General features: G+C 37.6%; 2 protein-coding genes across 3 annotated transcripts in view; one reads left to right on the top strand and one right to left on the bottom strand.

The window, feature by feature from the left end:
• Positions 1-1,652: 1,652 nt before the first annotated feature.
• On the bottom strand, positions 1,653-13,974 carry C8H12orf66 (chromosome 8 C12orf66 homolog). Of its 2 annotated transcripts, none has more exons than XM_037845730.1 (3): positions 13,461-13,974; positions 9,001-9,286; positions 1,653-2,609 (listed from the first exon to the last, which is right to left on the bottom strand). In XM_037845730.1, exons 1-3 carry the CDS (start codon positions 13,693-13,695, stop codon positions 1,793-1,795), a joined length of 1,338 nt encoding a protein of 445 aa, XP_037701658.1. In that variant the 5' UTR covers positions 13,696-13,974; the 3' UTR covers positions 1,653-1,792. The 2 variants fall into 2 exon arrangements, with proteins under 2 accessions (XP_037701658.1, XP_037701659.1); XM_037845731.1 differs by lacking the exon at positions 13,461-13,974 and adding an exon at positions 12,991-13,440.
• XPOT (exportin for tRNA) overlaps positions 13,845-14,047 on the top strand; it is a 271,525-nt gene continuing 271,322 nt past the window's right edge. The window contains exon 1 of the mRNA XM_037845729.1: positions 13,845-13,980. The gene's annotated coding sequence lies outside the window, so the exon portion shown is untranslated. The remainder of the gene's footprint in view (positions 13,981-14,047) is intronic.

Raw genomic sequence — 14,047 nt, 5'->3', positions numbered from 1 at the left:
ATTCCTATTAATTATAGTCCCTAGTATGCAATAGGCATATTTTTCCCATATACCATTCTGTAGTCAACTCTCTGTACTAGTGTCATACCTTAGAAGTATATCATGCAAGCACCTATCTATATTTGTAGTGGTCTGTGGGATACATGCCTTTAAACAACCCCTTTCAATCCTATTTGCCTCCAATATAGCTCTGATACTTATAATCCCATTAACAATCATCACCCCATCCATTCCCATACTTTTGAATTCACCATCATTTCATTTCACGCAAGTGTTGAAGGAACTGTCAAATAACAACTCAATTACCATTTGTGGCTTATTTTTATTATGAATCAATAACTTAGAAGCGATGATCTCCCAGCCCATTGTGCCTTAACTGATCCATCTAGTTCCCATAAACACCTCCTGAAAGAAAAGTGTTAAGATGTATCACTGCTTCTAAAAATAATTTGTAGGCAACAGGCATGAAACCCAAGCTCAGATGTGCTTAACTATTGAGTTGGTTACTCAAGTTTGAACAGGTGTTTTGAATGCACAATTGATTTTTAGCAAGTACAAGAGATAATGACCTTCATTTTGATCATATAAAAGTAGGTTAAGTCGCAGGAGTATCTAAAAGTGGCTAAAAGTGGCTAAAACACCAAGTATTCACACTTTTTATGTCTAAAAAAATAGAGTGGTGCCAAACATGAACATTTCGGTAGAAAGGTGATAAACAGAAAGCCAAGCAGATAATGAAGAATAAAGAAACCCCACATAAATGCTTACGCTGACTTTAATTTAAAACACTGAAACACCATTTTGTATATATGTTATATTTCACTGAAGCTATGGTACCATAACCCATAACATTCTTGGAAATTTCCTAAATAACTACTTGTTAAATTATACATTGAAAATTACCACCTTTTTGCATGTATGTTATATTTCATAATAAGGAAATAACCGAAACTGTAGAACTGTAATCCATAACATTCTTTGAAATTTGTACTCTAAGTACTTGTTAAATTGCACTTGGAAAGTTATCACTTCTATGAAAATATGTTATATTCCACAATAAAGAAAAAAAAGAGTGAAAAACTCAAACTTTATAGAGGTTAAAAAAAAAATGCAGTTAGGTATATAGATTACCCCAAAAGAACCCATGGTTATAAAAGTTGCCATAAGAATCTTCTGAACTATTAAAACCTGAAGCTATGCTACCACTCTGATTCACTTTCGATTTTAATAACTGATAGAAATTTCTTATCAAGACCTTAATTTTGGCATCAAAAATAGTAATTTATATATCAGAATTACAAAACAAATAACTCCTTATTAATTTCCTAATTTATGAGAGTGGAAACATACAGTTCTTAAGTCTAAAAAGGCCATTTAATTAATATCTTACCACAATTACTCTTCCAGGAAGGAGAAGGGAGGGGATGGTTGGGATTACATTTAACACAATGCTTAGGACAATATAAAGCATCTGGAAAGAAAACTCAAAGACCAATACATATTCAATGTACAGGAAACACAGAAAAAAGGAGAAAATAGTGAAACTACTTTGCTGTACTATGGAGATACACAGTAGCCATGATTACTTCCTAGAATACTCTTTGGATACTTAATTCAATTGACCTTAATTGCTTATAAAGTGTGCAACACAATTAGGGAGAATTTTTCTTTAATTCGGCTTGGAAAAAAGCAGGAATGAAGGCAAACTCTGAATCACAGAGCACTATGGATCATTAGAGCAATTACAACAGTTGCCAGCCAGTCTTGAAAGCCTTTCACACAGATAGTCTTGCTAACCTTTGGACCCAGGTTTCAGACCTGCAAAAACTTTGGGGTTCTTAAGTGCAAGTGAGAGTTCATTGAGGAAGGAAATAAAGTGGGAGTCCCTCTCAGATTTCTTTGATTCAAAAATGATGACAATGGTAAAGTGAGGCTCTGGGCGGGTCAGGAAGTAGGTGCTCTGAACCTTGTCATCATAGAAGTGGACCACTTTCTCCAAGCTGTTCAGGTCAGACGTGCGGTCTGTCATGATCATGATGACATTGGGCCAGTGCATGACAGGCCTGTCGCTGGGCAGAGACACGACAGCTGGATATTGGTCCACGCCCTTAGGGGCCTCTCTGTAGGAATGGGGGTGGTGATAGCCATGACCCTGGAAGCTCTCTGAACCTCGGTTGTCAAAAATTAAGGACACATTGGCAGCATCATATTTCCTGATGAAACTGGAAATCTTTCCAAAGAGGTCTGGGTTAGCTTTTGCAGTCAGTGTTTTCATTTCTGAAGCAGTCGTTTGTCGGCTCAATGCCTCATGAAAGTAAAAGCTAAACTTGGCAAGGAGCATGTTTTTGAGTTTCATCAGCCAAAGAAAAAGGTGTGGGGGCTGAACCGCCTTCTGAGACTGCCCTCCAAACAGATGTTTCTTGGTCTCCCGCTGCTTTTCAAAGATCTGGCCCCAGGTCTGCAGCTTGGTGTGAGCGCTGTGTAAATGAACCAGGGATGGGAGGAACTTCCACTCTGAGACCTGAGCCTGGGCCTTGAGGAGATGACTCAGGACATCAACTTCCAGCTGGAAACTGCTCTCCAAGGGACTGAGGATTGGGTGGTGAAATCTAAAAGGGGAAGAGAAATTGACAGAAAAAAGGGGGATATGTTACCCCACATTGGCATTTTTTACCCCCCAAAAAAACAATGTGGTCAAATAATATTACGCTTGGGGGCAAGGGATGGAAGAATTCCATGTTCATTCATCAAAACAGTGATTCTGACATAACTTCACCGGTTCAGAATTATATTAACATACCATTCTTCTATGAAAACAGCCTAAAGTTTAAAAAAATGAGACAGTAGCTACCTTCTTTTCAAACTAAGAAAATTTAAATTGGCTAGTAATTCTTAAATTATTGTATTTATTCTCAGTATTGTATGACTAACATTATCATTAAAACAAGCCCTCTTTTCAGGAAGTGGTGAAGAGGGTCACTAAAATATCTGTTGAGTGTGTAGATAACATACATAAACTCATTTCGTGTTCACAGTAACTCCATGAGCTGTTAGTAAACCTATTTTGTAATGAGAATAGACTATAAAACTATATCTGAAGGATAGTAATCTAAATGTTTATTAAAGGAACAACATAACATTTACCAGAAAGCCCTTATTCAATCCCAGTTCCCAAATTCCCTTTGTATTTAATCATAGTTAAAAACAAAATGGTGGCCAAACAATAAATATCTAACTTCAATTGCCTTCCACAGTTTTGAAGATTAAATCCAGAATCCTTAAAAAAGCCTACAAAGCCTAGAATGACTTGGTCCCTTCTCATCTTGAGCCATGTTTCCATCCCTTTCAATTTCTCCAGACATTAGATAATTAGAAATGTGGTATTACAAAGGAGTCAAGGTAGTGCTATTCCATGTCAACTTGTTCTAGATAAAGTGTTTTTTTAAAACTTTTTTACTGTGATCTACAGCACACACACACACACACACACACACTATTGCTTCTTGTTATTTGCAGTAGTTATGTTCTGTAAAGTCACCATAAACACTGAATGAGTGACTATGGAACCACTGTTCCCATGACAAACACAGGGTTAGGTTCCTGAGAGCCGCGGTCACAACATTTTCATCAACTGATCACATATAACCTTGTTTCATGTGTTTCCGGTTAAAAATAACCTTATTTAATATATATTGTTGATTCTATTAACATTAAACTCATGGCCAACAGCACATACCTCATGTCTGAAAGAAGCTTATCAAACACACGTTTTCTCCGTAAGGCACATCACAGCCTTCTTGCATTTAGGAATGCTAGATAGCACTTCAGCACTAACCTTGGGCACCATTTTAAACAGAGAAATCACCAACAAAATGCACACAAAAAAACATGGCACTAAATATACTGCAGAAAGGACACTTGTTTACAGTATGAGTGCTGAAACAAGAAGGCAAAGTGCTGCCTTGTTTGACCTCAGCTGGGAATGTGCATGTCTTGCGACTCAAATTTTTCACTGCTCTGCATGTCTGTGAATGACCATGACTGCAAAAGCATGGTAAGTATTCATTTTTGGGTTATAAATAAAGTTTAGCAAGTAGGCAAATTTGCAAGTGCAAAATATGCAAGTAACAAGGATCAACTGTACATAAAAAAGTTTTATTTCTTATTTATCCTTACTAAGCAGATTGTGCTCTTGATATTTTTTATTACATATATTTTAAGTTGGATTACTACTCGCTAAATTAATTTTAGGACTCATGGATTGCTATTTGCTATTTGGAAAGCATTTTACTTCACATGTAACAGCAATATTGAGGGGAAAGGGGCGATGAGGAGTGTCCTCCCTTCCAGGCAGAGCAGGGAGAAAGGGAAGAGAGAGCATGATGACTCTTTTCATCAGTACTTCTGATTCTTCAGGTCTCCTCTCAAGAGTCACTTCCTTAGAAATGTTTTCTCTGCCTCCAGACTAGGTCAGGTCCCCCAGTTATAAGCTTCCATAGCACCCTACGTTTTCTCTTTCTTCTTATTTCTTACTATCTGTCTTCCCCTTTAGTAGCTTAACCATACAATTTATTGGGCAAACTGGGACATATGATAACCCTAGTGTTAAGTTATTTCTATGTGCTTCAATATAAGGCACATAGAAATTCAATAAATGTGGTGAATGACTAAGTTAAGATTTGAGTCCTAGTCTCTGCTTCATTAGTTCTGTCAGTTATTTATGATCTAACTACAGTTCTGTAATCTTGGAATAGAATGGTTAAGGCAAGTCCTTTCTGCATGGGCCACTTAAGAGTTTGCTTCTTGGTCTTTCCTTCTGAGAAATGTGCAGGACGTTACAGTGTCTGCCTGGCCCTGTACACCCTCCTTCTCAAGAAGCCTCCATAAAGCTCATGCAGAGGCTGCAGGAATCATCTTAGCAAGTGATCCAAATTTAAAGCTAGGGGAAGAACTTGGCATTTACTGAGGGTTCCTTATACCCCAGTTATATGTTTAATTTAATCTGCTTCACTGTCAACGAGACAGAAGCTTCTCACACAGCTCTGTTTGGGCCTTTATTGAAGAGGAAAATGCTGACTATCAATCAAGCAATTAGAAAACAAATCATTGCAAAGTCTATCTAGAGGATTTCTTTTTCATCTATTTAAACAGTAATTGAAGAGACGATGACTAAGAAAGGCCACACTTGGTTGAACGTTCTAAAGATAAAAAGTGGTTACCCTGTAATAAGTAGAATGTAATTATTTTAATATTCATGTTAAAATAACCCTGTTTCTATCTGTTGCCAGCATTTTACCCTCAATATTCTTCAAGATGGGGAAGCTAAAACATCGGGAGGATCAATTCTAATAATACACTCAAAGAATCAGAATGATAAACCAGATCTCAAATCTTATAACTCAATGTGCTTAACTAGTTAAATAATTTAGGACTCTTCAAAGATTACTCCACATGTTTCGGAATAAGTGTTAAGAGATTCTAACACACATACACTTATCAATATCACATAAGTCTCAAAAACTTTGGATTTTAAGTACAGCTCCCACCACCTTAGCCTTTAGGGGCCCTCACACTCCTTGTAAGCATTAAATATCACAAGGTTCTATTATCATGGCTATCAGGAAATTCTGCCAAGGAACTAAGAATACAGTAAGACTGTTAATCTCAGGAAAATGGCATGAGGTTGGAGAAAATTCTATCACATATAACACTACTGTTATTTTTCTACTGGTTTCAGCTGGAAATCATTTATACTCAGTGCTCTCTTTGAAAGGACATGAATTCCCTGTACAAGCTTTCAGAAAGAATTTTCAGTGAACCCCTCCATAAACATATACTGAAAGTGTTTAAATGCTCAATATTAATTAAATTTGTTAAGAATGAATGTTGAAGCTATTTTTTGTCCCTAAGAAGAAACTAAAAAATTCACATTAGTCTGCCAGATCTTTGAGATTATTATGATGCATCATTTCCCCATTTCTATTCTTCTGTGTGCTTCATAGCTATTCACAACTCATCTTATAGGAAGATTTTTTAAACTGTTGTAATCCAAAAATATACACCTCAGCTAAGGCAGCAAGCTGGAAAGAGTCTGAATACCAAATAAACTGACAACTATTTGCAAACAACATCTGCTCTAATTATACTCAGGTAAAAGAAAGAAAGGAAGGAAAGAAAGAAGGAAGGGAAGGAAAGAGGGAAGTGAGGAAAAGAAAATATCTCCACAGAACAGAGGAAAATATAAAATAGGTTCCTGTAATATTCTATGAGGAGACAGACAACCCCACACCATGGGGTTCTTTCCCAAAAAAGTGTGTTGGTCCCATGCATAAGTGATGTCAGAAATTCAATTAAAAATGAATCTGTAACCCCTTTTCATTTAAAACAGTTTACTAGTTCACAGATACAAATACACTGAGGATACAATGATGAATTAGCCAGAGATTAGCCAGAGAACCATCCATGGTAAAAGGAGGCATTTGGAATAGACACAAAGTAGAAAGTAATGAATCTCTGAAGAGTGGTACAATAAAGTAACAGTTTAGACGAGGGAGCTATTCTTCTGGTTTAAAGGTTGCAGAGGCCTGCAAACCCATACATGTGGGTTTTGGGGTGATTTGTTATACAGAGTTATTATAATAAGTAATAGATAACTGATACAGGGAGGAGCGATGTGAGGACATTCTAAGCAAAAGAAATTACAGGAGTAGTTATTTTAGGTTATTTGTTTTTCTTATTCCTTTGTTCAGTTATGGTTTGTTAATTTTCTTGGGGCATGGCAGGAACGTATTGGAAACAATGTAGTTATTTTAGGCTATTTCTTTTTTCTTTTTCCTTTGTTTCGTTTTGTTTGAAATATTGTTTTTTTTATTGTTTTTTAATTTTTTGATAAAGTTAAAAAAATAATAAAATAAAATAAAAAAAAATTACAGGAGCCATAGCAGAGAAGTAGAAAATGGCAAATATCTATGGGGAACACAGTAGATTATGGACTGTTGTTTGGCTTTTGCTTAAAATCCTCAATTTCTCTTTCAAGCTTTTTTCTTCTTACTAAGGGTTTGGCTTCAACTTTAAGGCATTTGATGGGCAGCAGTGAGAGATGAATTTGAAAAAAATGGGTTGGGCCAAGATTACAGAGGGTGTTCACTGAGTCTCCACTGTTAAGATCCATATGCACATCAAATGCTTTGAGTAGAATGTTTCTCACAGAAATCACGCTATCATTGGTTTTACGAAATTGTCAGTGGGCAATAACCCATCTTGGTGAACAATGCACACGCAACTAACAAACTGTTTCATTAACAGTCTTATCATTGCAAATCCTTTTTTAAAGAAAAAGGGTATAAGACCTAAATAAATAATAGTTCTGCCTTTGGGAAAATTCTATCAAGTAAAGCATTCAGATCAAAAAACTGTTTCCTAAATGCAAACAGAAAATTTATGTAATTCAATTTTTAAAAAATTACTTAAATTCTAGCTATAAAATCATGATTAAAGAATAAAAATCACTTAATGGTATATTATTCCCTTTCCAGGGGAATAAAAAGGAGTAGTTGCATTAATATTAGCTCTTTTTTTTTTTAATACCATTATTTCTTAAAATCATATTCCTGATTAAGGAGGATAAGTATTAATTTGAATTTATCATCTCTCTTCCAGTTTTGTTTTAACCATGGAATAAAAAGATGGTCCAGAATTTTCTTTTATACTCACTGTATAAAACAGGTAAGTAAATTAAAAACAAGTCCTACAGAATAAAAAAACATTCAATTGATAGTTTCTTAGGAAAAACAACCACCAAGTTTTATCTGCCTTCTAAAGTATTCAAAGAATAGCAAACACACTGACCCTGTATGAGGTAAACTGGTGTTTTTTTCTTCTAAATGACACACATTGAAAACTTGTATATTAATGCTAATACTTAATTTGAAATGAAGCATCACCAATAACTGTAATATTCTTAAGCGAGAATTTATATTTGCTTAGTAACATCATAAATTTACAGAAAGAGGAACAGAATTCTACTCTGTACAAAATGGGCTTCCAGAAGAAAAAAAACAAAACATGTTTTCCATTCATTTCTGAAAGCAGACTGGCATTTAAAATAACTCACACAAGATCTGCATCTCAAATCAGGGCCAGAGGTTTAGACTTCACACTACTCATTAAGCTTGTTAATTTTTTAATACAAAGGCATTTCATCAGTTGAAAGATAACAATATTCACAAAATTTTTTTTTATAAGAGTTCTGACATGGATCAGATATGCAGAGTCAAATAAACATTCTACAAAAGATAAATTAGGTCTTTTGGGAAGAGGATTAAATCTTCTAATACCACAAGAATACCAAAATATTATTTGTCTATAACACGTGACCATGAAGAAAATGTGTTTGATGTAGCACAGATCCAAATCAAAAAGTCTATAGAAAAAAAGTTGTTTTCCTGGCAAAGAATAATCCATGTTAATTTATACTTAAAAGAATCCCATTTCCCAAAGAAAACCAATATATTAAACATAATTTCAACTTTTTAGAATCCCTTAACTCAAGAATTCATGTTGTGCAAATGTATGTTCAAATCATACAAATATTGATTTCAATTTTATGAAATACCTAGAATAAGCAAGTTCATAGAGACAGAAAGTAGATTACAGGTTACAGGGGCCAGAGGGTAAGGATGCGAAGTTACTGCTTAATGGGAGCAGAGTTTCTGTCTGGGGTGATTAAAAGGTTTTGATGATGGATGATGGTGGTGATGGCAGCACAATATTGTAAACGTGTAATTAATATCACTGAATTATACACATGAAAGTGGTCAAAATGGAAAATTTTGCATTCTATACACATTACCACAATAAACATTTTAAAAACTGTAAAAAAGCTGTTTTTCCTTCACAGCTATTCAATCCTAGATTTTCATAAGGGTGTGGAAAAAACTCCTAATGTGTGTGAGATGGAGAGGCCTGCTGAGTTCTCTCCCTCTCCTCCCTTATACTGACCTGGAGCTGTATTTCTTGAGGATGGTGTCCAAAAGGCCAACGAGCTCTTCAGCGTTGATGAACTTCTGTGTGCTGAGGGTGTACATCTTCTCATAGAAGTCTGCAGTCTCCATCCGAGCCTGAACAAAGAAGCAGAGCTGCTCTGACAGGTGGGAAAGGAGTTCTTCCACGTGAGGGGCAGTCCCACCCAGGGCCCCGCGGCCAGTCACCACCTTCTTCAGCTCATTATGCAGGGAGGTGTAGATGGTGCGGATGGAATCCTTCCTGCTGAAGAAAGACTGACCCCCTGGTAGGCAAATGACATAAGAAATGACGACAGGTAAGGAAGAGAAACCAGGAGTACAAGATACCTCCCAGCACTAAAAAGGGAAGAATCAGAACCATGAGTTCACTGAGTTTTAACCAGCAATATTCTCTGGCTCCTGTGATTAGGATTTAAATATTTTGTGATCCATAATTTCACTAAGGAACCAGTTAAATGAATGCCCGGTACAATTCATCAGCCTGCAATGGACCTATATATTGTTAACCACCCACCAATTCTCTCCCACTCATGTCAGTGAGGATTCAGATTTACTTTGAAGCATAATTAACCTAGTAAATGAAATCAAGACATCTGTAAAGTATCTTCTTAGTGAGAGATCCATTTCACAATATTGTTTTTAGTTAATGTTTCAAGAAATGAATCTCATATCCCTTACTACTAGGGTGACGAACTCATCCTGGTTTGTATAGGACTTTCCAGGTTTTAGCATTTAAAGTCTGGCTTCCCAGAAAACCCCTATGTTCCCTTTTTAAAACTGAAAGTTCCATGTCCCAGGAACCCCACAGCCTTGGGCAAACCTGGACTATAGGTTACTCTACTTACTACCGACTCCACAGACAACCTACTAATTCTCAAAAATCATTTTTTTCCCAAGGTACTATCTAAACATATGAATAGCATTCACATAACTTCTCCTAATAGCAGCAAAAACCATATGGTACAAGTGGACAGATCCTGACAGCAACATCCCATATAGAACTGGACCTGGAGTCTGCCTGCCCCTGGTGCCCATATTCCATCTAGCTCTGCTGACTGTGTAGTGACAGTCCAGGGCAAAAACTCAAAGCTCTGGGTCCAGGGCAAAACCCCAAAGCTCTGGAGTCTGACAGACAGGGTTTCCAATTCAAGCGCCCCACTTACAAGCTGTGTGATGTGGAAATTACTTAGCCACTTTGAGCCTTAGGTTTTGTTTGTTTTTAACAGAAAACTAGTAATAGAGCTGCTATGGTAATGTAATGTGCCTGGAACAAAGTACACACTCAATAATGCTAATTCCTTTCCACTTGATATAAGAAAATTTATTTAAACTCCCAATAATACATAATTGAACTTCTGAAACTCTATGGTAAATGGGATCTTCAAATACTGTAAAAAGAATAAATAGCTATCTATATGACAGATGGCTAGGTGACCTCAGTTATGTACTTACTTCCACTGTTAAGCAGGATAGCTTTGGGAAAATATATAACTCTGTACTGAAAAATGGATATCTTCTTTCATCAGATTACCCTTATCTGGGGGAGTGGAAACAGCACATAAATATGAATACCTTTAAAAGCTTATTTGAAACCAAATGACACTGTAAGGAAGGGAGACACCACCAACCCATCTCTTTTTAAACAAGTCCCTTTTCTTAAAGCTCTCAGGAACATAATCCTATCTACTGACTAGCCTAGTTAAGACTATCTAATGGGACTGGACTTCATGCTAGGAAACGAATCAGAGACACCCAACTTCTTTCTCTTTTCAATGTTTTGAATGTATAAAATATGATTATTTTGAATTACTTCCAGAAAGCTCTATTTATGAAGATTCTATTAATTCTCAAGATTTCAATTCTATGTATCATATAAAATATTAAGTAACAAATATATTAAAGGAACATGCAAAACATCTAATCAAACATCATACTCGACAACTTCTTGCTAATGACAATATTTAAACATCACTTCTCAAGTTAGGTCATTTTAAACTATGCTAAATTCTAGCAACCAGAAGTTTAGGAAACTCTCCAATAATGAATCAAAGAAAGGGGAGAAAAAGCATGGCCTTCTAAAATCTTCCAAAGACATTGAGTCAGCATATTTTAAACATTGATCCTTTTACCAAACAAGTTTTAGTCCCAACTCAAAGGGAAGAGAAGGCTCCAAGAAAAGGGTTCCTGCCCAAAAGTTTTTCAGTAACTGAGCCATGACAGGAATGGAACACTCCATCTGTCCTTTGTCTAAAGGCCCAAGCTTGCATCTATAATCAGGATTCACTGCCAAGTCCTCAGGTAAACGCTAGTCACAAGAGTGAGGTCAAAAAGACTCATTTTTCTGAACCACGTTTTAAGTTTTTTTTAAGTAGGCATAAACTTTTTGTTTTGCTTCTTAAAGAACACCATACAAATTTTCTAATTACCAAAGCAGTTGAAGATAGGATTTTTTTGTTAAATGGCAACACAAAAATTTTTTCCTAAGTTCTTAAGAAAATGGAGTGCCAACCTGATTAATTGTGAAGTCATATTATAAGCACTCTGACATCACATACATTCCAGTGCAAAAAGAAAAAAATTGTAACATTTGCAAAATTAAAATTTAAATCCTGAAACTTACATTTACTATAGATGTACATAAGATGTGAGGCATTTAAGTTCTACATGCCTTTTCAGAACATTGACTCAGAAGTGACCAGATCACGTGGGAGTCTGAAGAGTGCCTGGGCATGTTTCACAGTGTAAGTTGATCTGTGGGTCAGCTTCCAAGCACAGCCCTCAGGGTTACCAGTGCCAGCTGGTATTAAAGCAGAATTGATCATCACATAATAAGGACCACTTCACAGAACCCAGGTCACAGTCTGACAGCAAAGTTCTGATACATACTGTTCTTAGACACAAGCAGCCCAGGTTGTGGGCCATTCAACTTAGAGCCACAAATTTTTTAACAGGGTCCATAAATAAGAATATCCAACTGAACCATCTCAGTTTATATCCAAAATTGTATGGGGATTAAGTCCACAGCTTTCATCTAATTCCCATAAATGAGATAAAAAAAAAAAAAAGAGAAAAAAAACTCATGGCACCAGGGTTAATCACCATTGTTCATGAGGTAGGTGAATCTAAAATCAACCAAAACTGCCAGAAAATCACCCATTTTCAATTTTACAGCTAGAATATTCCCCATTTTCAAATATGTACTTATATATAAATTACACATTAAATAAAAATTGTAATATATGTACACATTTTCTAGAAATCATATGGATACAGACACAATCTGTTCAAAGGCAGGTATTCTGGTTTGGGCTCTATCACCTACCCACACAACTGTATATATGCAGTTGCACTGTAGAAGAAATTGCATATTTGTGAAAGGTGGCACAGTAAAAAGAGGAAAAATACAGGTGGAACTTTCTGACTAGGATTTGCCAATAAATCTACATACTAAATAACAAGTTATTATTTTAAATGCTTTGGCAGAAGTTAAGCTCTCAGAAAGCCCTGACCTTTTGAGTGTTTACTGAAAGCTTAATATGATGTCCATAGCCATCTTCAGACAATAAGGCAACAGGGGAAAAAATCAAAATGGAATCTAGATCCAATTTTACATGTCTATTCTCTACACTGTATATATGTGTCTTTCATTCACACCAGACTCTGTGCCTCTGATAGTTAAAGGGTCTAAAATAGACCAAAGTACTAAAATGACTCTAAAACTCTGGGATTTAAATGTTATTATTGTTAATTATTATTAAACTAGTAATACTTTGTGTTCATAATAACCCTTGGTTTTTACATATATTATTTCTTTCCTATCTAATCATACTAATTGCTTCTACTGGTTGGGAAAATCATTTGAATCAGCTCTTGCAAGATTTTCAGGGGCAAGATTTACCATGGGGTGGTAGGACTGTTTATCATTTCTTCCCTGTTTCCTCTAGCTAGTGTCAGGCATATTACTTGCCTTTCTGCCCATATCCGTTCATTTCTTCATTCATTAAACATTTATTGAGGGCCCACGGAAGGGGGTAGGGCTCAGTCTATTACTCTCCAGGGCCTTAACCTGAAGAGGCCAGACAATAGTGTTTATTCACTAAGTCGTACTGCTAAGTTTTGCTCCTCTGGTCGCAGTGTCAATGGTTAAGCGCAGCGAAGACATAGAGTTTGGTTAATTTCTCATTTACGGCACCAATCCATGCATGGAACAAAATGGATAAAATCATCGGTTAGGGTACAGCCCTTGCAAAGAACATCTACCAGGTCCGCCAATCTATCTGCAGCGGAGGCTGGTGGGAGGAGCTTGTGGAAGCCGAGGGAAGGGAGAAGACCTGAGAGTGCCGAGTGCTCCGCGGCTAGGAGTGACACAGAACCCGATGGGGGACTGTACCCCTTTTCCTTCCCCCTCAAGGGGCATGGGGGGCGGGGCGGAGGTACCTAGTTTCTGCCCCAGGTAGGTGAGGCTGTGATAGACCTTCTCGGCCGCAGCCAGGTGGGCCAAGGCCGCCAGCAGCGACAGCCAGCTGCCCCCCGCGCTCTTGTTGGCCTCTCGCTCCTTCTCCACATTGTCCTTGGCCTTGTCGTAAGAGAAGATGCCCAGATGAGAGAAGAACGTCTCCAGCACCGCCTGTTCCACCGGGACCGGGGCGGCCAGCGGGATAGACTCCCCCATGCGAACTGCGACCCAGCTCGACCCACGTGTCTCTCCTGTCCCTCGCACTTCCGGGTTCTGAGCGAATGATCTTGCGCGCGAGCGTGCATGCGCGTACCCGACTCACGGGGCGGACTCGTGCGCGCGCCGCCGCCTGGAGCGCGCCTGGGTCTCAAGCAGGGAAGGAGGGAGGTGACCGCTCCTGAGTTCCTTTATAGCGCTTTGGTTCCTGCAACTCCGACTATTCGGACCCTCAGGGTGGAATGGGAGGCGGACCATTCTCCCGGGAGCTGACCGCGTTCTGAGGTGAGCTGAGAGGCCCCTCCCTGTGAGATGGCGTCAGTACTGAATAAGTCACGTTGGCGTGACGTCA

Source organism: Choloepus didactylus, chromosome 8, assembly GCF_015220235.1.
Source record: "Choloepus didactylus isolate mChoDid1 chromosome 8, mChoDid1.pri, whole genome shotgun sequence".
NCBI classification, from domain to species: domain Eukaryota; kingdom Metazoa; phylum Chordata; class Mammalia; order Pilosa; family Megalonychidae; genus Choloepus; species Choloepus didactylus.
This window is presented reverse-complemented; position numbering and strand designations above follow the sequence as displayed.

What these genes read in the sequence shown, in the direction of transcription:
- C8H12orf66 (XM_037845730.1), bottom strand. Translation starts at nt 13,695, where the DNA reads ATGGGGGAGTCTATCCCGCTGGCCGCCCCGGTCCCGGTGGAACAGGCG. An exon ending in CTACCTGGGGCAGAAACTAG is followed by an intron (nt 9,287 to 13,460) that starts GTACCTCCGCCC and finishes TTTGCCTACCAG; the next exon opens with GGGGTCAGTCTTTCTTCAGC. An exon ending in CTCAAGAAATACAGCTCCAG is followed by an intron (nt 2,610 to 9,000) that starts GTCAGTATAAGG and finishes TTCCCCTTTTAG; the next exon opens with ATTTCACCACCCAATCCTCA.